The sequence below is a fragment of the Equus quagga genome, chromosome 5 (assembly GCF_021613505.1).
Source record: "Equus quagga isolate Etosha38 chromosome 5, UCLA_HA_Equagga_1.0, whole genome shotgun sequence".
Taxonomy (NCBI): domain Eukaryota; kingdom Metazoa; phylum Chordata; class Mammalia; order Perissodactyla; family Equidae; genus Equus; species Equus quagga.
In genome coordinates, this window is record NC_060271.1 from 109,199,240 (window position 1) to 109,226,037 (window position 26,798).

General features: G+C 42.1%; 1 protein-coding gene across 1 annotated transcript in view; it reads right to left on the reverse strand.

Moving 5' to 3' along the window:
• Window positions 1–1,370: 1,370 nt before the first annotated feature.
• CRIM1 (cysteine rich transmembrane BMP regulator 1) overlaps window positions 1,371–26,798 on the reverse strand; it is a 188,354-nt gene continuing 162,926 nt past the window's right edge. Inside the window, exons 14-17 of the mRNA XM_046662888.1 lie at window positions 12,836–13,030; window positions 8,172–8,294; window positions 5,485–5,675; window positions 1,371–3,855 (exon numbers count right to left, since the gene is read on the reverse strand). Coding sequence (XP_046518844.1) covers window positions 3,679–3,855; window positions 5,485–5,675; window positions 8,172–8,294; window positions 12,836–13,030 — 686 coding nt within the window. The 3' untranslated portion in view covers window positions 1,371–3,678. The remainder of the gene's footprint in view (window positions 3,856–5,484; window positions 5,676–8,171; window positions 8,295–12,835; window positions 13,031–26,798) is intronic.

Sequence of the window (26,798 nt, forward strand, 5' to 3'; positions counted from 1 at the left end):
TTGAGAGCTTTATTTTGAGTTTTGGTTGTATTTCTTAGATTCTTCTTCTCTTTACTATTCCACACACTGTCCATCACTACAGTGTGTGAGCTGGTGAAACCCGGAATAGCCTCCCGATGCTAAGGAGGGGAGAGAGGGGCTTTTCCAGGTTGTGCTGAGCTGCTGTGGAATGACAGAAGTCCTGCTCTTTTTGTGGGTCTGTGAGACATTCCCAACAGCGGTGGCAGCTTCCTCCCTTAGATAACACAAGTGTAGTAAGAGGAGTCTATATAGGACCTGCTATCAGGGGGCTTTGAAAATCCCATTGACACATCTGTGAACCTCTGGGCTTGTCCACAGTCCTCACTCTACTCAGGACTGGGACACCAGAGGACAGCAAAGGCAGCCTCACATTTCAGCCGTTATCTAGGGAGAGGTGGAACTTGGGACCACTCCTTGTTTCATTAATGTCTTGTTTGATAGTGAATATGTGGAACTTATTTGTCCTTGACCTATGAATTGATGAAGATGCATACTTATACAACAATATTAATAATTTGATCTGAATGTGTAAAAATTACACCTTATACGAAAGAGATATTATTTTAGGGGGCATAGCGTAGAGTCAAAAGCCCTGATATGTTTTTTGAAGAGACCATTCAAAAATGATCTATTTATTGTTCATTCTTAAGTTGATGTTTCTGAAATGTATTAAAAAATATCTAGTTTTGGGGGCCAGCCTGCCTGGTGGTTTAGTGGTTAAGTGCGCGTGCTCTGCTTTGGTGGCCCAGGGTTTGTGGGTTCAGATCCCAGGCGTGGACCTACACACCCTTCGTCAAGCCGTGCTGAGGCAGCGTCCCACACAGAATAGAGGAAGATTGGCACAGGTGTTAGTTCAGCAACAATCTTCCTCGCACGCACACACAAGATATATATATAGGTTTTTTTCCTGTCAACTCAAAAGTTCCCTTACAAACTCTTCTTCAGCAGTAAACTACTCGAGTTTCCCACACAGCCCTTCTCCAATGTGTGATGAGAATCTGACACTAATGAGATGATGAGCACATTTCTGATTTGTGACTGAGGACAGGTGGGTTGAAGTCCCTGAGGGCAGCCTCCCCATGCCTACACCTTGGGGGGCACCTTTTCTTGGGGCAGCCCTGCCTTCTGAGCGAAGCACTGGGGCTGCTTGTGCTGCTGGAGGATCGTCAGACTGACAACCTTAAAAGAAAAGGACGACTCATCTTTCTAACCCCAGATATGGAATCTTTTTGAAAGTTACACTGCGTAATTTAGATTCAAAGTGTTTATTTGCTGCCAGGAACCAAGTAGCAAATGATCCCCTACAGCTTTGTTTTTTGAAGAAAACAAAACAAACTGTACAACTACAGTGCGCTCCAAGTGCCATAGATCTATTTTATTCTTCAGGAAATTATATTTGTTTTTCTTTTACAAGAGCACAACAGGAACCAAAGTAAAAGAGTGATAGATACAGCACTCAGGATAAATCATATCTTTAAAATAATAATAAAAAAATTTACACCTTGTCCTATATCCTGTTAGTATTTTCATAATATGGCCATGATTGAAAAAACAAAAAGCAAGCATTTACAACTTTTTCGATAAAGACTTTTTATGCCAGGAATGGATTAATTGTCAACAAAATTTTATACTAATCAGGCTGATGTAACTCTATTTTGGTAACATCATATCATTAACAAATTTATTTTGGAAATAGATAAAAATATTGCCCCTTGATAATAAATCTTTTTTTTCTTTGATGCAAACAGCTAGAACACCTTTTTCTTTTCCTTTTTTTTGATATTCTAAGACAAAAAAAATGGTTAATCTTCAGATTAATAAATTAGGTCATTATAATAATAAATTAATTTTTTTTAAAGTTCAGCAACCTCTGTCCAAGTATTTACAACAATACTTGAAAGTTCCTTTACAAAACAGAACACATTTTCTTTCACATTAAGCATACTGGGTATCTGTGTCTTTCACAACAAGCATTTTTAAAAGAAAAATCAATGCACAAATGGGTAATTAGTATAAAAGTGCTAAGAGCTGTTTGAAAAGTTCACACTAAGGTATACAGTCAGTTATATCTGAGGCAAACTACAACAGACTTCCAGCTTATTATGGACAATATTCCAGTAGTTGTTTCAAACAGTTGTTTGAAAAAAAAAAAAAAAATCCAGGAGCTGATTAGTGACGCAGATAAACTGCCATCAATGTCTCTGGCCAGTGAGCGAATTGAAAACCAACCTAAAGCAAATCCAAATGAGGAAGAAGATTGTAATAAAGGAATGCCTTCTCCACAGCAGGTGTGATGCTGATGCTCAAGGCGTGTGCGCACACACACTCACACACATTCACACACACATCTTTCTTGCCAATTCAACTGCAGGTAGAATGAGATTTTGTGTTATTCAAAAATTTCTAAGTGTTCAAAAGCATTGATATGGAATGCCTGTTTGTCTTTGTTCTGGTTAAAATCTCATAAAAATACATTCAACAGGAAACATAAATTGTATGTGTATAAATATATATGTATATATATATTATATACACACGCACACAAATACTTTTGTTTTTTTTGAAGCATAAGATAGTTACATAAATATTCCTATAATTGCTAAAGTTTAAAGAGGCATATTTTTTTTTGAGCTTCAACAAAGGTGCTTGAATAATATACAATTAAAATGAAGTAGTTTCTATTTTGTAGAATCAGTATATAATAAGGAAAAAAAAATCCCCAAACAGTCTTTTTTAAAAAAAGTTTCTTCTTAAGCTAGAGCTTCAACAAAAACTATGAACAACCAACAATATAAGAGAACAAAGCAACAACACACAATGAAGTACAGCCCCTGGAAATGCCTGGTGTCCTCCACCTCACCCTCCTTCCTGCCACGCTGTCGTAAGAAAAGCTCCAGTGCTCACATCACGACATGACTTAGGTCTCGTTCATTTGCTGACTGCTAGGAACTGGCTGATTGGCTTGGAAGAAAACAAAAGCAGCAAAAAGTATAACTGTATATATCCTTAAGAACCCGCTTTAGAGAAATGCGGCCGTCACATTTCCCTGGCTTCCTCACCGCCTACTGCAGTTGTGACTGTATAGAAAAGAAAACTGTGGCTTTAGACCTGGGATGGCTATCGAAAGGTTCTGATGCACTCGTCTGGTAGTTCTAAGGTGGTTATGGCAGCTGGATGGCAAGGCCTTTTACTGTTTCTTGCTCATTCAGGCCTGAGCTTTGCAGCAACCAGTGCAGTCTTCAGCGCAACAGGAAAAAATATCCTCTGGGCCACTGGACTGCTTTCATTTCACTGCATTTCTCCCCGAGCCAAGCTGACCAATTTGTCTTCCCAACACCGCCCTCCCACCCCTTTCCCCAACCAAACTCACTGTCCCCGCCCCCAAATATCTCTACAGCTATATTACAAGCAAATATATCTTAGCAACTTTAAAAACTTTGGTTCTAAGAAAACACTTGGTCAGTTATCTTGAGGAAAGGTGGGAATGCTTGTTCTGCACACTGCTGTAGACAGAGCCCATCCCAGGAAGTTCTTAGCACGGTACATCAAGTCACAATCCAAAACAATCCACTAAGCAAGTGCACAAACTCTAGTTTACTTTTAAGAGCAGATTTAGCCATTTTCTGTCTTTGAAAACCTCATCCAAGTCGCCTGCCTTCACACTGTTTGGTAGAAGTTGTCTGCCTGTAGATGGTTCTGTTTTTGCATGCTGTAGAAGCCACTGAATCTTGCGTCTGGTTCAGCAATTCTTAGCATTCTCTGGGAACCGTCCACCTGGACTCGGGTTCCTTTCTTGCAGTCCACAGATACCAGCTGATTATTTAAGGAAGAAGGCTATTCAATGAGAGAAGGAAGAACCACCAAGAATTAGCTGCTTTACAGATCCCAAAGTAACAGGAATCTAGTACCTAATTCAAGTGAGATAACAGCTTCAGAGCACACTGATGGGCTGTATGGAGAGTTGGCATCCTGTGCTAGTACCAACAGGAGTTTTATGACGGGTACTGACAAACTGCGTTTCAAGGGGGAATGTCAATGAACTTCGTCAAACAGTGGAAAAAGGAGCTGAGAAAAACAAGGTTGGTGAAGTGACGTAACTATTTTCAAATCCTTGAAGGACAGACCTGGGCTCGGGAGGGTTGAAGAATGAGTGCAAGTTACCAGATAGGCAGATTTTAAGATAGCCAATTTTGAATCATTCAGGCTGTATAACAGCATCACAGGCAGGGACAGCCCGTCTGTCTCCAGTCACTCCACGCACTTTATGAGCGGGTCCTTTCCCAGCTTTTCAGAGGGGACTGTGTCTTGATCAGCCCTGTATGCTGACCAGCACGTGCCCAGCGCACATTTGTCGAAAGAAAAGCAGAGGCAGGATAACCATCTGACAGTAATTTTATATGGTAGGGTTATCTAGAAGGTAAATTGAATTAGAATAATTATTCAGGCTGTTTTTAATTCTTAAGGTTGTATGATTTTTCTTTTTTAGGAAAAAACTGAATGCAAAAGGTAGCATTAGGGTTGGAAAAATCATGATTTATTTCCCTTAATGAAAATGAATTCTTTCTTGTCTTTTAAAAATAGGCAGATTTAGGGGTCAGCCCCATGGTGTAGTGGTTAAGTTTGGTGTGTTCTGCTTCAGTGGCCCAGGTTTGCAGGTTTGGATCCCAGGTGTGAACACACCCCACTCCTCAGACACACTGTGGCAGCAACCCGCATATAAAGTAGAGGAAGACTGACACAGATGTTTGCTCAGGGCTAATCTTTCTCAAGCAAAACAAAACAAAAGCAAAAACGAGGAAGATTGGCAACACATGTTAGCTCAGGGCTAATCTTCCTCAGGAAAAAAAAAAGGCAGATTTGACAACAAATATGCATTCTTTCTCCCTCAACAGGAAACCTGCCTCTCTCTACCTTGTCTGGTATTATTGTACACAATCTCTCTCTCTTTTGCTTGTTTTCCCCTTTCTGCTTGCTTTTGGCACCTCTCTCTGTCCTCTGGACTTCTGTGCATCCTCATCATCATCTAGCTCTCTTCTTGCCCCTCCTGAGTAGTAACATCTTCTCTTTATGATTTCTTTTCTCTCCCAATTCTAGGTTGATAGATCACTGATAAATACTAGGTGATCACATTTTAATTCCTACATAAATAGCAATGACTTAGGAGTCAACTGAGAGGTATTTGTTCATTTGAAAACTTTACAGTAAATCCAGGAAATTGGATCTGTAGAAAGATCAGGATTCACTAACCAACAGATGATGGATAATTGATCTAGTGAGTGATCCAGCCCTTGGCAAGTACTATACATCTGATTGCTACAGTGTGATGTGCACTTGAGGCTATGAAGAGCAGAGTAAAAATTTCCCTGGCTAATGGAGAAGATGTCAAGCAATCTTAAGGAACTGTACGTGTGCAAGCTTTCCTAGTTGACCATTCAAGAGACTGAAACTGTTTCAGGACAATACCTTAGTTGGTGTTCGATACCAGCAAAGCAGTGGGATCCACTGTTTCTTCTGATTGATGAACAGGAATGCTATTATAATAGACAGGCCTATAATTATGGGAACCACAACCGAGGCAATGGAGTCCAGCGAAGAATCTTCGCCTGGGTGCAGCCTGTTATTATCTCTGTAATCTACCTGGAGGTGACCCATGTCTAGGAGAAGAAAAATCACAAGCATTTATTACCTAAACCAGAATTTTTTAAGTATTATTTTAATTACATTGCAAACAGAGATCAGCAACTTGGTTTTATTGCTTCCTAGTACTTTAAGGCTAAAACATGATTCAAGTCTAACGTTGATCCAAAGAGCTCTTTGCGAGGGCAGAGCTCTCGAGGATGCATCTGGAGAAGGAAGTATGAGGGTGAGAAGGTTAATAATTGGGCAGAAGAATGCTGGTTCTACATGGTCAAGAAAATTCTTTTGTAGACTTTAACAAGTGACTAAAATTAGACTACTAAAACTATTTTGATTAATATTAACATATATGGTCTAAGATTTTGCAGCAGAAACATCAGTTTAGCTCCTTGCTTACTAGCAAATAGGAGACTAGGACAAAGTATATTCTGCTTACTGGTGTCATAGCTAAGACTCATTACCAGTGTAACAGCAAAAACTACGCCAGAATCAAGAGCTTGGTCTTCTGGCTGAGTGTCTGGTTCACTGAGCTCTAAGCAAAAACTTACTTTTTGTAAACTTGTTGAAAACTCCCTAGGCCTATTAGATAATTTTCCTAACGAATAGGCCTTTTAGTTAATATATTGCACAGAGGACATTTAATTTTGCTCTTATCAATGAAGGTCTTTCTGTTCCTTTAAATCATCATTCTTGCAATGAATACTGCAGGCAGAGATGACAAATTTAAATATATACCAATCAGGGGCACTCGCTGAAGGTTTCCTTATTTTTCTTTTATTTTGTTTCAAATAAACCACTGTAGTCAGGTAGTCTAAATGCATCAAAGACCAGGCTAGTGAAAGATGCAGGACTCACACAATCAAAAGGACTTGCTCTTAAATTGTTCTGGAAACTCAGCTCACGAAGTAGCATAGCTTTGTGATATTAAGACTGTCTTTAGTTTAAAAATCAGATTTTTATTAACATGCTTCTTTGTGTATGTGGGCGGATGGGAAGCAAAGAATCTCCCTAGTCATTTTAGTCAGTTTAGATTGTTGTACTTTATAGGAAGAGAAAAAAAGGAACATATTTATCAGCATCAAGAAAAATGCCAAAGGTAAAAATAACCATTTATTGATAAATTCAGGTTTTAAATATACAATGAGTAAAGGAATGAATTTTTGCCTTAGCACATTTCAGATGATAATGGCAATGGTTTCAGAACTATGTCATACAAGAAGATTAAAAAGTAAATTAAGGAAAATCTTGGTGAAAGGAAAATGAAGTTTCAACTGAAGTCTGTTTACAAAATTCAGTCCTTAAGTTCTGTTCTGATGCTAAAAGCAGGCCATAAAATTTAGCTTTGAACTTTCTAGTAGCCAAAATGGCAACAAGTACCATCAATAATATTCACCATGTCTTTAAGATTAAAACCAATATCTTGCTTAAGAGAAGGATAAATTTTCTTGCAACTGACACGGAGGAAATTTCTCCTCTGGGGCTTTCTAACAGAGATACTATGTAATACATGGTCCTCAACATATTATAATAACAAAGGCTCTTCTTATGACCAAAGCCCAGCATCTAGAACAGTGTGTGGCACAGAGGAGGCACTAATATTTATTGACTGAGTGGCTGTAAACATAACGCTCAGGCACCATTCCGCCAGAGCAATTGTATAAGGAGCCAAAACACTGGGCCCAGGAATTTGGCTCTCTGGTCATCTGGCTTGATCTAAGCATAACACTTAGAAGATCTAGGTAATGGACCACTCATCTCCCAAGCAATGAATATTGCTTCTTCCAAAAGAAATATTCTAATAATTGTATAGCAATGATTTTGCAAATGTCCTTGGAGTAGACAGGAGGCAGTAGGGTGAGTCATGGCTAAGAGCAAGTTTATACTATTTTGATCAGGAGGTCTACTTTTATGGAGAAGGCAATAGTGAAAGGAACTCTGGTTGCTTTACCGCTTAACTATTGAGAGACAGAATAACACTTCTGTTATACACAACTGAAAGGACAGAGCAAGAAAAAAAAAGCATGGAATAAACCTGGTGAGTGGAAAAATTGACACTTGTAATAAATCGAACCCTCGTGGAGTGCAAACTACCTAGAAGTAGTGGGTAACTCATAATGCATAAACACTTAGTACAGACTCTACAGGGACAGTGAATAATCTATTATTACTCCGCTTACAAAATTTATTCACATGCATAAATATGAGAGATGGCTTAGAAATTCCAGATACCAAGCTCTTAGGACAAGGTCATATTTCTTTCCATCATCACTAGGTCTCTGAGCATGTGGGGCCAGAAGGAAGCATTTTACTCAGTTACCTGCAGATTTATTTTATCATTCCTGGGTGCTAAATGTGATCCAGCCGAGCAGGTCTTCCCTGGAGTAGTTATTTGAACTTACTTGGTCACACCATTTAAAAAGTTACCCAAAGTAAGTTTTAAAAATTAGAGAGAGAAAAAAAAAAAGGAGACCATACACACGACTAGACAGACCTCAGTTGATGCTGGCACTTACCTCTGGGGAGATGGATGATGTCATTTTCACTGGGTGTGGGCCACACAGGAACCTCCAGGTCAATCTCTCCACGATGATTCGTCTTCTCTATGGGTATATTGGTTGGTTCTGGGACATACATTTCTGAAAGAAGGGGGCATTTTTCATAAGAGATGATGGAGGGGCTACATAGCGTTGACTTTTGTTTCCTTAATCCAAATGGATGGTGCATTCAATTCAATACAGTTGTCCTGGGACATGAAAGATTCAGTTGCTGCATTTACATCATTAATGCTACAGAGTCACTGAGGTGGGAAACAGGTCTCATAACTATTTAAAAGGAGGGGAAAGTTTTCTCCTCTACTAGGGTCAGAAGCTCTGCTTTTTCATATTAAAAGGTGTTGGCTCTAAAGTTTTGTGTAAGCTGATGAGGACTGGCTGAAATAGAAGGATTTCTTTTACTTTCCATCAGCTAAATACTGTACTTTAATAACTGCTGCCCTGTAATCCATGAGTGTTGAATCATTTATATAAATATGCCACAGGAAATGAACAAGTTAAAGCATCTTCCAGTCTTCATGCATTTCTTAGCCAATCCCCTTCCACTCTCCTCCCCTAAATGGGAAAGAACTGTAGGCAGACCTCACAAGGTGCTGCCTGATGAAGTCTTCAATGTCTGCTGTGTTACCACGGGAACCATGCGTATTGGAAAATGATGTTCAGTAAATATGTTTACATTATCTAACTTGATCATATAGGTACTTCAATCAACAAGATACAACAACATGAAACGAAACTGTCTGAGAGGAAGAATATTCCTAATCACACAGGTCTTCTGCTAATGAGCTGCATCGCTTTCGATAATTCACTTAACTTTTCTGAGCATCAGTTTCTTCCGTAAAATGGGACAAGTACTAACTAGCTAACCAGCTCACAGGTTCTGAATTCATATCCAAAGACGGCAGGAGGGAAAGTGTTTTGTAAAGGGTGAGGCTATTCAGAGTGTTAGCTGGTATGCAGAGAGGATGAAGCGAGGTAGCATGAGCTATCTAAATGAGCAATGGAAGCTGAAACTTCAGCCAAGAGCCTTGACTAAGAGCATATAGTGAGTCAAACAGAACAGGACAGGATCCAGCCTTCCTGGCAGGCCACACTTAATCAGAGTAAAGTGGCAAAGCTTGACTGATTGCAAAATTTGCTTAGAGACAGGATGGAGAAATGATTTATCAATAATACATCAGATGCAGAAAAGAGTTACAGAAATTAAATTCCCATCCAACAGTAAATCTGAGAAGTCACTGGAGAAATTTCTAGTAACGAACAAGGATGTCAGCAGTATCTGCACTCTCTCCTTCACTAAACTTACTACAAACCAAGGAGAGTGAATCTTTGCCTCTTCTCCCACTGCCCATCACCTGGATTTGGGTCCTTACTGTCACACACCTGGGACATCTGCAATGTGAGTTAGAGCTGTCCTGGCCTCTGGTCTCTCCCTGCCTTAGTCCCTCCTGTATACCAGCCTGTTACTCTTCCCAAAGCACCTCGATCATGTCATTCATCTGCTCAAAAACAAGCCTCGCCACTCCCTACAGGGACAAAGTCTATACTCTTCATTTGACAATTAAGGCCCTAAAAATCTTGGCCAAAGCTATCTTTTTTTGTCCTTATATCCTGCTATTAGAACTCTGTGTTCTAGGGGCATTTGACCTTGACCTTTCCATCTAGGTCTTTGGTTGCATTATCGTCTTCACTCCAATGAAGAGAGCCCACCTGTCCTTCAAGGTTTAGCTCAAATCCGCCTGTGAAAGGCTCCAAGGTCACTTGACTTCACAGTAAAATCTGCCTTGTGAGCTGAGCGCTCAGGGTCTGTTGCAGGGTTGCATAACCACCGTCTCCAGTTCACCCTGCCCCTTCTCTCTCGAAGCCACTCTAATGAGACTGCCTCCACCACTCCACTGAAATGGCTCTTGTCAAGATGATGAGGACGAGGCTAAACGCACAGCAGTTAGTTCCCGCTGCTCGTCTGCCTTGAGCTAACGGCATTCCTCCTATCCTTTCTCCACTTGGCTTCCAGGTCACGGCTCTCCAGTTTCCTCCTGTGTCGCTGGGGTTCCTCCTCCATTTCCTTTGCTAGTCCCGCGTCTCCTGCCCAGTCTGCAAAGTTGGAGGGTCTCTGGGCTCAGTCCTGGGCTCTCTCTTCTTATCTACACTCACTCCTTGGGTGACGCCATCTAGTCTTAAGGCTTAAAAACCACCTACGGCTGACAACTTTCAAATTATGGATGGATTCCCAGTCTCTCTCCTGAACTCCAGGTTAGCTATTCACTGTCTATTCATTATCTCCACTTAGACGTCTAATGGGGATTTCAAACTAAAAATGCCCCAAACCAAAGTGATTTACTTCAGAGCTGCAACTCCATGGTTTAGTCCAAACACATTACAGTCGTCCTTGCTTCTCTCTTCCTCTCACTCCTCACATCTTATTCGAATCCTACTGATTCTCCCCTTACAGTATAATCAAAATCCGACCACTTCTCCCCACCTGCACAGCTACTGCCCTGGTCCGAGCCACCACCACCCCTTACCTGGATTACTGCAAAAACCTCCGAATTGGTCTCTGCTTCTCCTCCTGCCCTCCACATCCCACAGTCCATGCTCAACCCAGCACCAGAGAAATCCCATTAAGGATAAGACAGATCACAGCACTCCTGTGCTCAAAGGCCTCCGAAGTTTCCGTCTCAGTAAAGTCCTACAATCACCCGTGGGACTGCGTGTTTTGGCCCAGGATGACCTCTCTGCCTTCCCCTCATCACCCTCCCTGCTCCCTGGGTCCCATCCGCACAGGCCTCCCTACTTCTCCCTGCACGTGCACAGCATGTTCCCAGCCCACACCTCTTGCTCTGCCTATACCGAGCGTTGTTCTGCCTCTTCCCCAGGAACCCTGCAGTTCTGGGTCCCTTTACAAAGGTCACCTCATCAGTGAGGCGCTCCCTGAACATTGCATATAAAACAAAACCACCTCTCCCCACCTCTCCCCACCTTTCCCGGCCCCGCCCAGGCTCGCTCTGCTCTTCTCCCCGCCTTGTCTGCTGTCTATTCACTGTTCCCTTGTCTGCTGCCTGCCTGTCTCTCCCTATGAAAATGTGAGCTCCGTGTGGATGGGGACTTTGAGCCGCTGCTGTCTCCCCAGTGCCTAGAACAGTGCTGGGGCACAGTAGGCACTAAATGAATCTTTGTTGAATAAATAAGGTCAAGTTTCACCATTTATATCATTAAAAGCACATTACTAAGAAAAGTGGTACGAAACTTGTGAAACAGTTGATATGTACTAGATAAAACAACTCCAATACATATTTTTCCTTATTCTTCTCATGCAAAACACTGAAGGATTTTGTTTTTCCCCACGTGCCACCAGGGGATGAAACATCACAGAGGCGAACCTCTGACTCTTAATCTATACCTTTATCACGGCCAGTGAGACCAGACTATGAAGAGTACCCTACCGAAGGCTCTGTAAAGGGTTCAACCCCTCGCCTGGCGAATATCCCATCCTTGTCAGGGGATAAGTGGCCATTCTTAGAAGTGCCAATTAGGGCCAGTCTGCACAACACTCGAACTAAAGGCAAACGTGCACAGAGATCACTGAAACTCTGGGTTTGACGGACTGTCCATTTTACAACTGCACAGTATAAATGCACTTCTTTGTTGGTGTGGCTCCCAGCTCACTGCGCTCCATGGAGCAGGATTCTCTGATGCAATGCTGCAAGAGAGCACAAGGATCGAGGCAAAGATGGAGAGGCTCCTGACTTGCTCAGGACCTCAGCAGGCTCAGAGAGTGAGCCCTCTCTCTGGTTTGTCTGTTTAGGGCTTTAGATCTGGAACACTGCCTGGAGGCCATCCTGCCGAGGGCTCAGGGCCTGCATTTCTGGGATGAGGGGAAGAGGATAAAAGAGCTGTTTTGGCAGGAGACACAGACGTGGAAACTAGGAGAAGGCCTGGGGAGGATCTGGGCAGCTGTGGGGAACTTAGGTTTGAAACCAGGAGGGGAGTTACTGAGCTGACATGAAGGGTGGGATGTGGGGGAAGATGCAGGCACCGGCTTTGGCAACAGCCAGCCTGGGGCGCTCAGTGGTTGCGGTGTACGTGGGAAGAGATGGAAAGTTCAGTGGAGTGCCTGGAAGAAGGCTGCATGGGATGTTATGGCTACTGCTGGAACTAAAGAACTGAAGAAAGACTGAGCCAGAACCATATTCTTTAAACGCAGCTCTTCCCTTTTGGTTCTGATATATATTCATCTGTTGAGCACATTCCCTACTATGTCCAGTCTTGCACCTGTTTCCCTAGGCTAGTCCGACACTGCACTAAAACTGTGCTACTAGGATAGGGCAGGTGCCATTAACAGGTCTGTTATACCCATAACGCCATACTGTCACTAAAGTTTAGAGAATGCAAATCAGAAGAACCAGAGCAATTCTGGCATGGACGCAAAATGTGGCACTCACCTTGACGGTGACAGTCTCTCAAGTTACCCCCCACGTCCCCGTACAGGAAGACTTCAGCTGCATCCAACACACTCCTCGGGCCACATGAGCTAATGGATGGGTGGAGCAGGTTCTGGGTCTGCTCTGGTTTCATCTTAAGTTAATAATACGACTTGAAATACAGCAGGACGATAGCTTAGATACCTGGACACATTGGGCAGCAACTTCCTTCCACGTTGATGGGCTCGACGCAGGGCAGGGGCGGGCAGCTCACGGTTGAGCAGAGGGTCTGGCCCTGCAGGCAGTAGCAGTGTGTGCAGCTGTCAATGTCCCACCGCTCCTCGTCGGCGTAGGCCTTCCCACTGAAGTGGCACACCACCTTCTTTGCAATCGTGTCTTCTAGTGGGAAAAAAAGCACATGGTGGAGTTGCTTGATGCGACAAAGCACAACATCTTATTAAACTTAAGACATAAAGGGAACAGCTTTGTACAATCACAATATGCTTTAGGATTTCCAGAATTTGGGGGAACTTTCGCTTCCCTAGTCTCCTACTACCATTCGCCTCTGCTCAGGAGAAGCTTTAGAACTCTCATCTTGTGGCTTGAACCCGATCAAGGGCCACTGAGGCTAATACAGGGCAGTGACTGTTACAACCAGCTGGGAATGATACCGCTGGGTAAGTGTCATTAGATTGTCATTGCAAAATATACAAATTTAATCACTGTACAGCTGTTAAACACACTAGATGAAAAAACTAAAACTGAAATACAAACAGGCAGAGACATGTTCAGAGATCTTGTTCTATGTAGAAAGAGATAAAAAGTCCAGCTGAGTATATTTACAGAGATGATTCAAGAAATTCCTACTTCTACTTAATCTTTCTGTAAATGATTCTGGAGAAGAGTAAGGAATGATAATAGCACGTTGCAGGGAGCTAGCTCGCCTCCTGTGCTATCCTGGAGGGGAATTAGCATTGAGATAACCATTTCCTTCATTTTTCAGTGATGCTGTATGGATTTCCATCTCATCAACAAGGAAATTTCTACTTTAAAAACAACCTCGTTTCAACCCGTGTTTTTCAGCAAACTATGGGTTTTGGGAACAATCTATTTTTAAGAGCTATTTTTATGTACTATTAAGACTTTACAGCTTAAAACATTCTGCTCAGGGGCTGGCCCCGTGGCTGGGTGGTTAAATTCGCACGCTCCACTTTGGCGGCCCAGGGTTTCGCTGGTTCGGATCCTGGGCACAGACATGGCACCGCTTGTCAGGCCATGTTGAGGCGGTGTCCCACATGCCACAGCTAGAAGGGCCCACAACTAAAATATACAACTATGTACCGGGGGATTTGGGGAGAAAAAGCAATAAAACAAAACAAAAGATTGGCAACAGTTGTTAGCTCAGGTGCCAATCTTCAAAAAAACAAACAAAACATTCTGCTCTCCTTTTTCCTCCCTTCTCCCTTGCCATCCCCATTCCCCGTACCCTTCACCTTTTCCTTGAAAGTTCCTTTCTCTTTGACTCAACGACTTCCCCTGATTTCCCTGAACTCACTGACTTAGCAGTGGTCACAATCCCTCTAGAGCTCAAGAACCGTGGCTCACAGAGAGGCCTAAGTGACCAGCAAAGCAGAGATGGGCAGACCAATGGAGACACGTGGAGAGCGCAGCACCTCTAGTCCCTGGATAGGCCAGTAACCGGATGACTCCTACCAATCTGAAAAAATGTTATGCTCAGATTCTAAAGACAGCTCCAGTCACCATTGGTCACTAGTAAATGTAAAACTATAAAGGAATCTGGAAGGCATCTGGGAAGCCCTGAAGGGGCAATGTTCATTGCCCCGGACACAGAGGAGAGAACCCAGATGCCTGCAGGTGCAAGAAGAAATGCGTAAGCGTACGGCATCAGGAGCCATTTTTGCCGAGCAGCCCCCAACTCTGTAGCCAAGTGCTCCGAGGAGGCTGGAAGCTACTCTCTGTGAAGAGCTGGTGCAAAGCTTCCTGTTGAGCTTTTCCAGAGGACAGTCACAGACAGAAATGCTCATGTGTCTTTGGTGTCCACATTCTCCTCTTACCAATTACTCGAGTAGACGCACCTCGTACAAGGGCACTAATAGTGCCCCATTACTGGAGCGTTTTGTATTTCCACAGATATACGTTGCAGTCCCTGTGGAGAGTTATAAGCAAGCACAGGGAGGAATCTATGTCAAGTGTTAAAACGCGTAATCTCTCTGTTTCTCAACATTTTCCCATCGTTTCTCCCATCATTGCTGCCCAAGGTTCAACAAAGGATATTGAGTAATCATGGAAAGTTCTAGTTGTAAACAGAGTATCCACTACTGTTTCAGTATCTACTAAAAACATACTTCCCTGTATTTGTGACTGATCCACAGAAAGCTTTCTGGTGCACTGACTGTTAAGTTTAAAAACTCATTTGAAGGCTTTCAAACCAAACCCATAATAGAAGTTTTTGCTAATATGGAATCCTTAGAGGAGGGAACTTCATTAAGATATCCAAAATGTACACGGTGAATGGTTGAGCAGAATCATTAACGAACCTAATTTAAGTAATATTCTGCCCTCCAGCCAACATTTCACTGAGGACATTAGATTTGCTATCAAATCTAGAGTCTATTATGCAGATAATTCTTTATGAAAGGAAGCATTTCTCCATAAAGCAATATTACTGATTATATTTTACATAAACCTTGTAACAGCTCATACGATGGACCAATGTCACAGCATAAAATTTGAGTAAGGTACAAGGACCTTAGGAAAGAGAAGGTTAAACTCACTCATTTCATCCTTCGCTTTCTACTGTGCTTTTCCTCCTAGAGACATCTTTGCCCATCCTCTTCTTAGAGAAAAAGAGGAAGGGAATGAGATACAGGCACAGAAAGGATGAGGACTTTGTGAAAAGGGGTTCGAGTTAAGGACAAGCACTGGTCTATATTTTCTTAAGATTGAGGCAAAGACACTCATTACATCTTGAGATGTTTAATTAATTAATGCTACTAATATTTATGAGGTTAAAATTATCTAGTAAGGTATTAAAAATAGTAAGTATATGTTAAACATAAAGGCATTCATTCATTCCACAACCTTTTTTTTTTCCTGAGGAAGATTAGCCCCAAGCTAACATTCATTACCAATCTTCCTCATTCTGCTTGAGGAAGATTAGCCGTGAGCTAACATCTGTGCCAATCTTCCTCTATTTTGTATGTGGGATGCCGCCACAGCATAGGTTGATGCGTCTGTGCCAGGGATCCAAACCTGCAAACCCCAGGCTGTCCAAGTGGAGCATGCAAATTTAACCACTATGCCACTGGGCTGGCCACTCATTCCACAAACTTTTATCATCAATGAAAAAGATGGCATGATCCTGACCCTGATCGAGAGGACTGAACAGAAGTGGTGGAGACAGGCCTGGCGACTGAAATTCCTTACCACAGCACAACGCAGCAACTCTTGCTACCGTGAACTAAACGAGGAGCTGGACAACATGGAGGGCAAAGCAACCAACTCTGCTGGGGAGCTGGGGAAGCCTTCACCCACGATTTGATGCTCAAGTTTTACTTTGAGGGATGAGGAACAGGAGATGAAGAAGCCGGAGGGAAAGCATTCCAAGCAGAAGGTGGTGTGCCCAACAGCTTGCCATGTTGGAAGGATGGTGAGAAGCGTCAGGCTGTAGAGAGTGAGCACATGCACACGCATGCGTGATGGTTGGAGGTGAAGTAGGGACTGGATGGTAAAGGCCTTGAATAACAGCTAACAGGTTTAGATTCCTTCCTGTGGTGGTGGGAGAGGCCTTATCAGCTTTGATTTAAGAAGAGAACCCTGGAATGTGATAATTTGGAAGACTAAATGGGTAAGGAAGATGGGGATACCATTCAAGGGGATGTGTATGGGCCTAGATTAATGCCACAGTGATGGAGATGGAAAAGCAAGGCTAGATCTGAGAGAGATTTCTGAGAAACAGCTGTCAGGATACGGATGGTTAAGGGAGAGGGAGGCATGAAGGACGACCCCGTCTCTTGCAATGAGAGGCTAGGCAGAGGTAATACCAATATATGAGTCACTTTCCTGCTTTAAGAAATAAACAGTTGGTGACCTTGTTGGGGGTCTGGTCAGGCCTTATCAAACTGCTCCAGATATTCCAGTGGGTCAACCTAAGCTGCAGTGGTTGACCCTCAAACTCTTAGCCTCTCTGTGTGAACATGACCATGAAGCTGCCACTGGGATAGAGCTGATTTGGGGCTCAACAAGGTAAAAGAGGCCAAATTTCAGTCAGTCACTGGAAGCTACAGACAGGAAAACACCAATGGTGAGAGTAGGGGGTGTCCCTCACATATCTTTAAGAAGTTTCTACTACTTTGAGCCAATAATTCTTTCTAGTAAGCTATCCCAAGGAAATAATCAGAAAAGGTCTAAAATAAGTTGTTTACGTAGATGTTCATCACAATGTTATTTGTAACAGCCAAAAATCTGTGTCCAAGAATATGGGAATGTTCAAATGGCTCATGACACAATCATATGAGAGAATACATGTAGTTATTAAAATGTATCATGTAGTATAAGCTTAAGCACATAAAGAGGAAAATTAAAAACTGTCTAGAAAGAAATGAAAATGTAAACAGTAATTGTTAGAATCAAGAGTGAACGTTGCTCTTTAACTTTTCTTTTTGCAATGAGTAAGTTTCTTTTGATGATGAGGCAATCATATTAAAATGGGTATCTCAAACAAAGAGACATGCACATGTGTTACCCACCTTCCCCCCCAACCCCCAATAAACATACACACATACTTGAAAACACTGAAGAGAAGAGCTTAGTCTGACCCTGGTTCTAAAGAACCTGGCCACGTGGTGTGGGGCTTTCTGAAGCCACTGACCCACTTCGAGGAATTTCAACAGACGGCAAGAAAACTAAACCATGGGAGAAATGCCAAAGATCCACTGCTGACCTACAGCATAACACAGTGTTTATGTAACTGCTCATTCAGCAATTGCATGAGATCATTCTCTAAAAGAATATTTATAAAATGATATAAGAGAGAGATCAACTACTCTGAATGCCTTGGAGGAGATGGGTGGAACCAAGAACTTTGACTACATATTAGGCGAAACTACAGTTTCTCATTTGATTTTATTATAAAAATAAATCTCTGTCTAAATTCAATGAAGATTAAGAATCAAAGTAGCAACATGATGACAAGGAACACAGTGAAACTCATTGAACGGGAAGCTCCACAGAGACACCGCAGCAGGCTCTGCACAGGTGCTCACGGGAGGAGTCAGACTCATTGAGCGTCTGGGGGCTACAGCAGCTGTAATGAAGCTCTTCCTCTTCAGGGAGCGGGCTGACTACCATGGATCGAATTTCCAGGTGGTTCTACCAATCTAGCTCTATTCCATTCAAGCTCTACTCATCACAGAGTACCTCAGAAGCATCTTGCCTTCAAGCTCATTTCCAAATGAGTTAATTATGACTCAAGATCAGGAAGCTATCTTATTAGGTTTAAAACACTGGGGCGGGTAGGGCATAGAGGTGGATGCCAATCAATCGTGGGCTGACAGCACCAGCTGAAAGAATGAGTCTTTCCCTAGAGGTGGCAGAGAGTGAAAAAGGAACCAGTGGCCCCAGACCTTGTAAAGGGACCTGAGGGTAGGAGTGAGGGACCTCAAGGTCTGCACAGAAGTCTAAACCAGTGTTTGGGTTTGCCGTGCAGACCTCAGCAAGGCCACAACAAGATCTAAGATCTGTATGACCAGCATTCTCATAGCTGATCTCCTTAAAGACTACAGGTCAGATGAGGTAGATGGTACAGACAAGAGAGACAGCAGGTGGTTTTGAAAGAAGAGTCTAAGTGCTGAGTACTGAAGAAGAGAACTAGCATCTGCCGAGCATCCACGGTGCCCAGGTGCTGTGCTCAAGAGCGCCACACGGATCAGCCTCACAGCAACTCCACGAGGTAGGGTTGTCTATTCCACCTTTGGAGAAACTCAGGTTCAGAGAGGGGAAGTGACCTCATGTAACCAAGCTAGAGAATGGCAGAGCCTGCATGTACTCCTGGCTCCATCTGACTTCAAGGGCCACGTTCTTTGCCGTGACCGCCACCTAATGGCTCCCTTTCTTACCCTCCCAGGAACACATGGAACCCCCTTCATGTGGTCTCAAATGTGCCTGGAAAAGCAGACAACTTTTTGGCTATCCAACAATTTCAGCTGAAGGCCAAGCTGGTTCCAACCTGCTGCCTCGGTGTGAGCCACGGCCAGCAGTGGACGTGTTAATCAGGGCCAGGAGGTTTGTGGATGGGGACTCTGAACCCACCAGTCACACTCCGTGGTGAGACCCATTTCAGGATGATGACAGAGAAACGCTGCCCCTTGTTGCTGCGGGGGTAGTTTTCAAGATATCTCCACATCCGACAGTTCGAATCACAGTACCAATACATTTCACAACGGCAAAGTCTGCTTGTTCAAACATGCTTTAAAACAAAGCCACATTTAAGACATCGGTTGGTGGCTACTCTACTGAATTTCTATGCGAAATAAATGGAGGATTCTTACTTTTGGAAAAGCCTCGGTAGCTGCTATGTGGCCCAGATTAGATTAGACTGTAGTTAATTAGATTTTAGTTAATGAGGCTTTATAGAAGTATTTCTGCTCTTGACTAAGTTTTACCTGAAAGGTCAACGATCTAAACAGAGGTCTAAAAATATGGAGTGAATTCCGGTTCGCTGATGGATCTCGGTGTCCCCTATTTCTTACATACTCATTTCTTTTCCTAGATACACCATCTTCTTCAGTGGTGCATCTGGGTTAATCTGAGAAAGCTTTGTCACAAAGTTTTAGAAACTAGTTGGTTTACAGGGAGACATGGTAGCCATTCTATGCAATTTGAGGTTCTAAATAATAAAGTCACTGTAGCCTTTTGGGGGACACAGCATAGTCTAATTAAAGTACATATAAAAGCATTTTAAACACTCAAGCTGAAGAGGGATGTAGAAATAAAGACATGGGAATACCCAACTAAAAGTAATATAAACAGTGTATACTAGGCTATTGAAGTGCCTTGTGCATTTAATTTTGACTGTTATATTTATCACTCCAACTGGTTTGTTTACACTGACAATGACAGTAGTTTTATTCTTCAATACCTAATAATAACAACTTCCACTTACTGAATGCCTACTACGTACTGGGTACCATGCAAAGCATTTTACATGAGGCATCTCTACTTGATTTCCACAGCCCAATGGGACAGGGTGTCGTTTCAATTCCACAGAAAACAGAGGCACAGGGAGATTAAGTCACCTGCATGGCTAGGAAGTGGCAGAGCCAGGACAGGAACCAAAGTGGGTGTGGCTCCACAGTCCCCGCACACCTTCTGCCCACCATGTACCCAGTGGGATAAGCTCAGGGAAGGTCACATTTCTCGGTAGGGATCTGTGCCACACAAAGAAAAGTGGTCATTGGTCACTGACTCTGGAAAAGGGGCACTTAGATTTCCTACCCCTTACATTTGTTGGGGCCTAAGGTCTTTGTCTTCAAAGGTAAATTACCCTACAGCTAACTGCACCCCACATGTGGCACAGTCCTATCACGGAATGGAGATAATGAAGTGGTTACTGAAGATGCATGGTCCTTCTTAGGCAAATCTCTATTTAACACTTCTCTCTCTCTCCTCTCTTTCAGAGGAAGAGGATTAGAGGAGAATGTTCCAAGGAAAACATGAGGTATGACACTAATATAATAAGGTTTATTTTTAAAACAAACACATCAGGAGTTATATATCCAAACAAATGTGATCCCCTTCTAAGTAGTCACTGTAGAAGGCTATAAACATATTCCAATGATACTGCCCTTGCTTCAGACAGCTCTGGAATTTTCCTTTTGCAATGGCATCCAGAGCCAAGTTTTGAAACACGCAAGGAAGATGGTTACTATTTTATGGCCACTCCTCGGTTTAGATCAGCTTTGGTATTTGGTTTCTCAGCTCTGGCTTCTATCTTATCCATCAGATTTGGCTTGAAATGACTTTTGGACTCTCTTGGAAACGAAGTCCCTTCTAAAGGATGGAGGTTTGCTGCTGCAATCACCATCAACATGGTGCGTCAGGAGCCTGGCACACCTGTGCCTCGGTGGGTCCTCCAGAGGGGCTGTTGAACTCATGGAGCTCAGACACGTCTCATCTTCTTTGCATTCAAATATAAGCAACATTATCTTGCACCACATATGCATAGAATAAAAATATGCAATGTCTTTCAGTGGTGGAGTTTGGAGAATTCAGTGCAGGGTTCCCCCCACCCCCCATTTTCCTTGATTCTGCTTGATATGAAAGGGGAGGAAGAAGGAGCAAGACCTTGAAATGTTAACTCCTTTTGAGCTGACTTCTCCAACTGTTTAAACTTCACTATCTCACTTCTTTCCAAGATAAGAAAAGAAGGCTTAACAGGCTGTTCCAGTTGAACTTTACTTTTACTCTTGAGCTATTTTACTAATTACACGATAAAGCTAATTGACAGTTGGGGAAAACCTAGACTCTAGGATTGTGTTGTTTTCTTCCTCTATAAAGATCCAATTCAGTACTTCTGGAGTCACTGATGCGGCAGCTCAGGTCTCGCTCTGATCTGACCATGACAGGGGATATACATTAGCCCCTGACAAGAAAGCATCTCCAGATTATTCCCCTCTTTCCTCTGTGGAAGGACACAAAAACTAAAATCCACTTGAATCCACGTTATAGTTAGACTTTTCAATTTCTACTGGGAGAAGACTTTCTTGCATGGATACATCGGGTTCTAAATCTGGTTCTGGTGGTCATCAAGTCAGATTCTTGGTGTGGGAGTAACATCCCGGGAGGAAGTGAGGCAGCTTTAGAAATTGCATCAGTTCTTTCAAATCTCCAGTGTACTATTTAGAGTAGTGAAAAGTAATTTACTCTGGGATCCCAGAGGCCAGAAACTAAATGCAGCTCTTATGCTGAAAATAAGTCTCACCGCAAAATAATCCAACGCAGTAATGTGGTGGGGTGTGCGTTCTTTCCAAAAATCGCTATGGACAGCACGGATCTAAGCACTGCGGATGCAGCGGTGCACAAGGCAAATGAGGTCCCTGCCCTCAGGGAGATGCTCCTGGATCCAGAGGGTCCCATTAGCTTTGTGTGATTCCAGGCTCAAAAAGATGTAGCAAACGTTTTGAAAAGATGTGAAACAACGGGCCCTGCTAATAACATTATACTTCGATACAGTTTCTTAAGTTTGAGGACCAAGGAATTTAAAGAAAACTTTAGTGAAATCACTTAGGCAGGTGTGAAAAGGTCCCAGGTACACTATGGGTAACAAGACATTTAAGAAAGGAAGTGGAAAAGGCAGCCAAGTACCACCAATGACGCGGCGGACTTGGGTAAGTGCAGGGGAAATACTTTTAAAATTTTAGCTTATAAATGTAACACTGCATTACAATACTCTTTCTCTAGCTCCCACAAAGGAATACAATGCTACTATTATATTTTAGTTTCTCCTAACTGACAAGACACTGAAATCACTGGCCTGTGTCATCTTCATTTCTGTATCCAAGTTGGGATGCCGGGCACAAGCTCCACGTTTGGAGAATAAATGGAATGTGTGTGCCTCCTGTTTGAGAAAACTGCCTTTATTTTTTTTCATAAACTGGAGACAAACAGAAATCGCAATGAAGAAGGAATCTGGCAAATAATGTGCAGGTCACTAAGAGATGCCTAAAGACTCGCAGGTATAGACGATGATGACTGATTTGGAATATGCTGGCTCGCTGGAGCTTCACAGACTAAAATAATTCAAAGGTGGAACTCAGCTGAAGTCCTGCTAAGAACGGATGTAGGTGGCCTAGACAATTTCAGTGAGGTAGAGATCTAATACGTAGTAATTCTATCAGCAAATGACTAAGGATTTTTGGCTAAAAATATTCGTGGATTTAAAATTGAGTACTTTGTTTTATAACTTTTAGCTTCTAATAAACAAAACATCTGCTCTTAATTCATTTTTATAAAAAGAAAAAACGGAGACAAATGTTGCCATGCAGGCCGACTCTTACCTCTATGCAATGTCTTAACTGCTATGAAAGCAGACGTGACCACAGTTTTAAGACCTTTCTTGGAAGTCCATTTTTGCTTCATTTTATTCTGTTTCTTAGGATGGGAGTCTAGGTGTGTTTATGAAGGCCGAAAGAGCCTTTCAGGTTTCTTCAACATGCTGGAAAGAACAAGTGATGGCACAGGGTTCCCAGTGAACAGAGGAATTACACACTTTCCTGAGTTCCGTGAACAAAAATCTCACTAAACTGGTAAAAACAGTGACTTCTGGCGGATTCCTACTGCACACAAAGAGGACAGACTTTCTCCGTAACAGAACTTAACCCTTGTATTAAGCATCTATTATTTGTTGACTAAGCACTTTATGGGTAGAATTCGAGAGAAACATTCCTTGTTTAACTTTAAATGAGGTCTCATTTCTGACAAGGCCTACAATCCAAGATGCAACTATACGTAGATGGAGATTATAGACAGAAGTCATTTTTAAAGTATATAATTCAGTCTAAAAGGCAGGTAGGAACAACGAAAGACAAGGTGGCCCAAACAGGAAGGAAAAACATAAACTTTCCATTACAACTTAAAGGGAGCTATCTCTGGAGAAGTCAGAATATAGAGTCTTGCTAAGAAAACGTTGAGATGGAAGCCATGGACTTCCCGGAGTGGCCAGTTTCTGTACCTACAGGAGATGTTTCATCCTGTGACAGCCAAGTGCTGTCAAGGATGCTCTGCCAGCAGCCTCCAGAAGGTCTCAGACTGACTTCAGGTCTGATGACATTTCCTCATCAGAAATGTAACCCTCCTACAGGGGGTCCTTCCCCCAATCATTAGAGGGTACAAAATTAGGGGTGGCCTCCTGGACAGAAATAAGGAGGTGAAAGGCACATGCTAGTGGATCTCTCTGGAAACACCAGAGCCAGCCTCCCTTCTGTGCAAGAGACCTCTTTAAAATAAGACTGGAGCTGGAGCCCAGATAAAAATGATGCCACTAAAGGTTTCTTCTAATATTAGAACAACTTGAATTTCTGTTTACACAGCCGGGGGGGCCTGAAAAGGATACTGAAGTGAGAAGAGAAAGCTGATTAGGGGATAAGCAAGATGAGATGCTTCCTAGCGTGTAGGGTAAGACCTAAACAAGCTGAAATCACACACTGTCTATTTCTGCTGTGACAACTTTAGACCATTTCAAAGTTAGAACGGTGCATGACAACCAGAATGTTTTAGGTTCACACTCTCTAAACAATACATAGAAAAGCAGCCTGCTTCCCTTCCCCTTCGTTTAACTCACTTCAGCACTAACTCTGGCCACCTGGTCTGCAGTGTAGGGGCCACAGGAACCGAGAGCTCTGAAGAATGTGCAGGAAGCAGACCAGGTCTCTTCCCTAGGAGACTATGTCCTGATTATAAACGCCACGTACTCTGTTTCCAGGAATCATAGCGGATCATGCACAGTAAGTTCACGGACTCATCAAACGCAACTAGCCTCCCAAAGGCAACAAAAAATAAAAGAGCTCCGTTCCCTTTCCTGTGGCGAGGTCCAGTAGCATGAAAGGACAGTGACGTTCGGAGGTTTGTGGCAGGGCACTGCCACAACACAGCTGCACTACAAACCCTTAGAATGCATGCTGTTTCCACCTGGATCACAATAGGGTGTGACTGAAGTAGTCATGGGCCATTTAAGCTAAGAGTGTGCAGGATGAGGTACACCACTAAAGTATTGTCTAAAACCTAGTTCTTCAAAAGCTCATCATTGGGATACTATATCCAGGCCCTCCTCTTGCAGAAAAGCAGATGCTACATTTAAAAGGGAGATACCAGAATTCATTTGATGTATGTTAGTCAGATCAGCTGCCCTCCCTGTTAGAAGAGCTGTAACTGTCCTGAACCAATAGACATTCCCCTCATCCTTACTGTTTGTAAAGTACTTTCACAACCGTATATTATGCCGCTTAATTTTCATAGCACTTTAGTGAAGTACAGGGCAGTATTATTATTCTCATCTTATAGATGAGGAAACTGAGGTAGGGTTATGTCATATCACCGAGACATTTAGCTAGAATGTGCCAGAGGTGGGATCATAACCCTTTGGCTCTAAAATAAGTTTTCTTTCCATTCTACAGAAGTTTTTAATTTTAAGAAAACACATTAGAGAAGCAGCTGTGAAAAATGTTCCACTGAAGATGCCAGTAAAATAACATTATGGCTTAAAAATGCACAACATTTAATTCCACGGGTTGTATATCTTAGAGATGCTGATATTTCATTTACTATGTTTGATTCCTGGGCTGAGTTAAATACACAATGATCAACAGATGTTCCAAAGAGATACTCTAAGAAAAGATACCTAAACAAGTAAACAGAAATTTAAGCAAAAATGAATGCTGTATAATAAACTGACTTGACATAAAGTATAATTTTCATCCCTATAAGGAGAAATATTATTAATCATTTGCTAGTTGCAGATCACTATGGAGAAGAAATATAATTACATCATCACAACCGAGTGACATGCCAGCTTGACTCCATGAGAAATCTCCACCCCATAAGATATACACAATAAACGTAAGAAATAGCTAACCTCTAGTCAGACAGATGTACAACCTGCAAGAAAATCATTTTTTTACATACTATCTATAATAGAACTCATTTTCACAGATCCTTAAAATATGAGATAAAGACACTTAAAAGATGTTAGATGACTTGAAGACATGTAGAGTATCAACCTTGTTCACATCAAGTTATGAAACATATTATGTATATACATGTATATAAATAAATATTTATCTAGGTAGTGATATATATTATATATATTTATATATATATATATATACACACACACATACATATATAAAGCACAAACAACTATCATTGAAAAATAACTAACCTTTGACAAAACTTCTTAAGTGAGAAAGATGTACTGACTCAGGGATTTCCAGCCAACAAATATGACTCTAAATATCTGACCTCAAATATTTTCTAAAATAACACATGGTCACAAATAAATAAATACTTGCCAAATCATATGCTTCAGAGCAATATTCCACATCATGAGTAATACGACTTGGCCAACACAAGAGCTGCCTACTCAGCAAGAGTCCCAGTTCAGTTAGACTGGCTGGACCAGGGGCACACCTGAGTATCTTGATTTTCAAAGTCAACAAGTATGAGCAGCAGCAATATGGAGTCTACGACGCTATAAATTAAATCAAGAAAGAGCTTTATGATCAAAATAGTGCTCTTTCTTTATAATACTGACCAGTAATGACTGAACCCCTGGACATGGTGAGGTTCTGCTGGAATGCTGATGGTCCCCATTATAGAAGATGCTAAAGTCTGGCCCTCAATCCCGCCGGCAGAAGCATCACCAACACAAACATTGGAGCAAAGGTGATGTGGTCTGCACAGACTCAGTAAGTGCCTGCGGTCTAAGGGTTGCAAGCTTAATTGCTGTCCTTTATGAGTGAGTGAATAAAGATCTCATTGCAGCACTGAAATGATTTTTGCTCTAGAAAAGTTCCAGAAAGGCATGTAGCATGTAGTCAGTGATAAGGCCATAGATGCTATCGTGCACGGTGAGGTATGTCATAGCAAAGACATTTGCTGTTTATAAGGAACCACGTATCAAATCTGCCATTGCACATTCTAATTCCCTCCAGATCTTTTATCTCCACCTAATTTATACTCAACTCATCTTCTGATTCTTGTTCCCCATTCTTTAAGCCATCATTACAGTCAAAAAGCCTATGAAAATAACATTTAAGTTGGTGCGTATTTGTGTAGGAAGCTGGGATATAAAAAGGGAATCAGATGATGTTCCATTAAAATGATTGGGTAATTACCACTTAGTTTCTTTCTAGTACAAAGATGAATTCCCTAATGATGGGTATTATAAGTAATTACACAAAGCTGTTCACTTTTCAAAATTAATCATCAATCCTATTAATTATGTCTGTGTTACACATTCTATTAAATTAGCACACATAATACGAGGCCTTCACACATCAAAAGAGAAGCATTATCATTGCACATTAGTGACTTGATAATTTAGCTGAAAGGAACACAAATATTCGTAATTACACTACTTTTAGTAGGATCG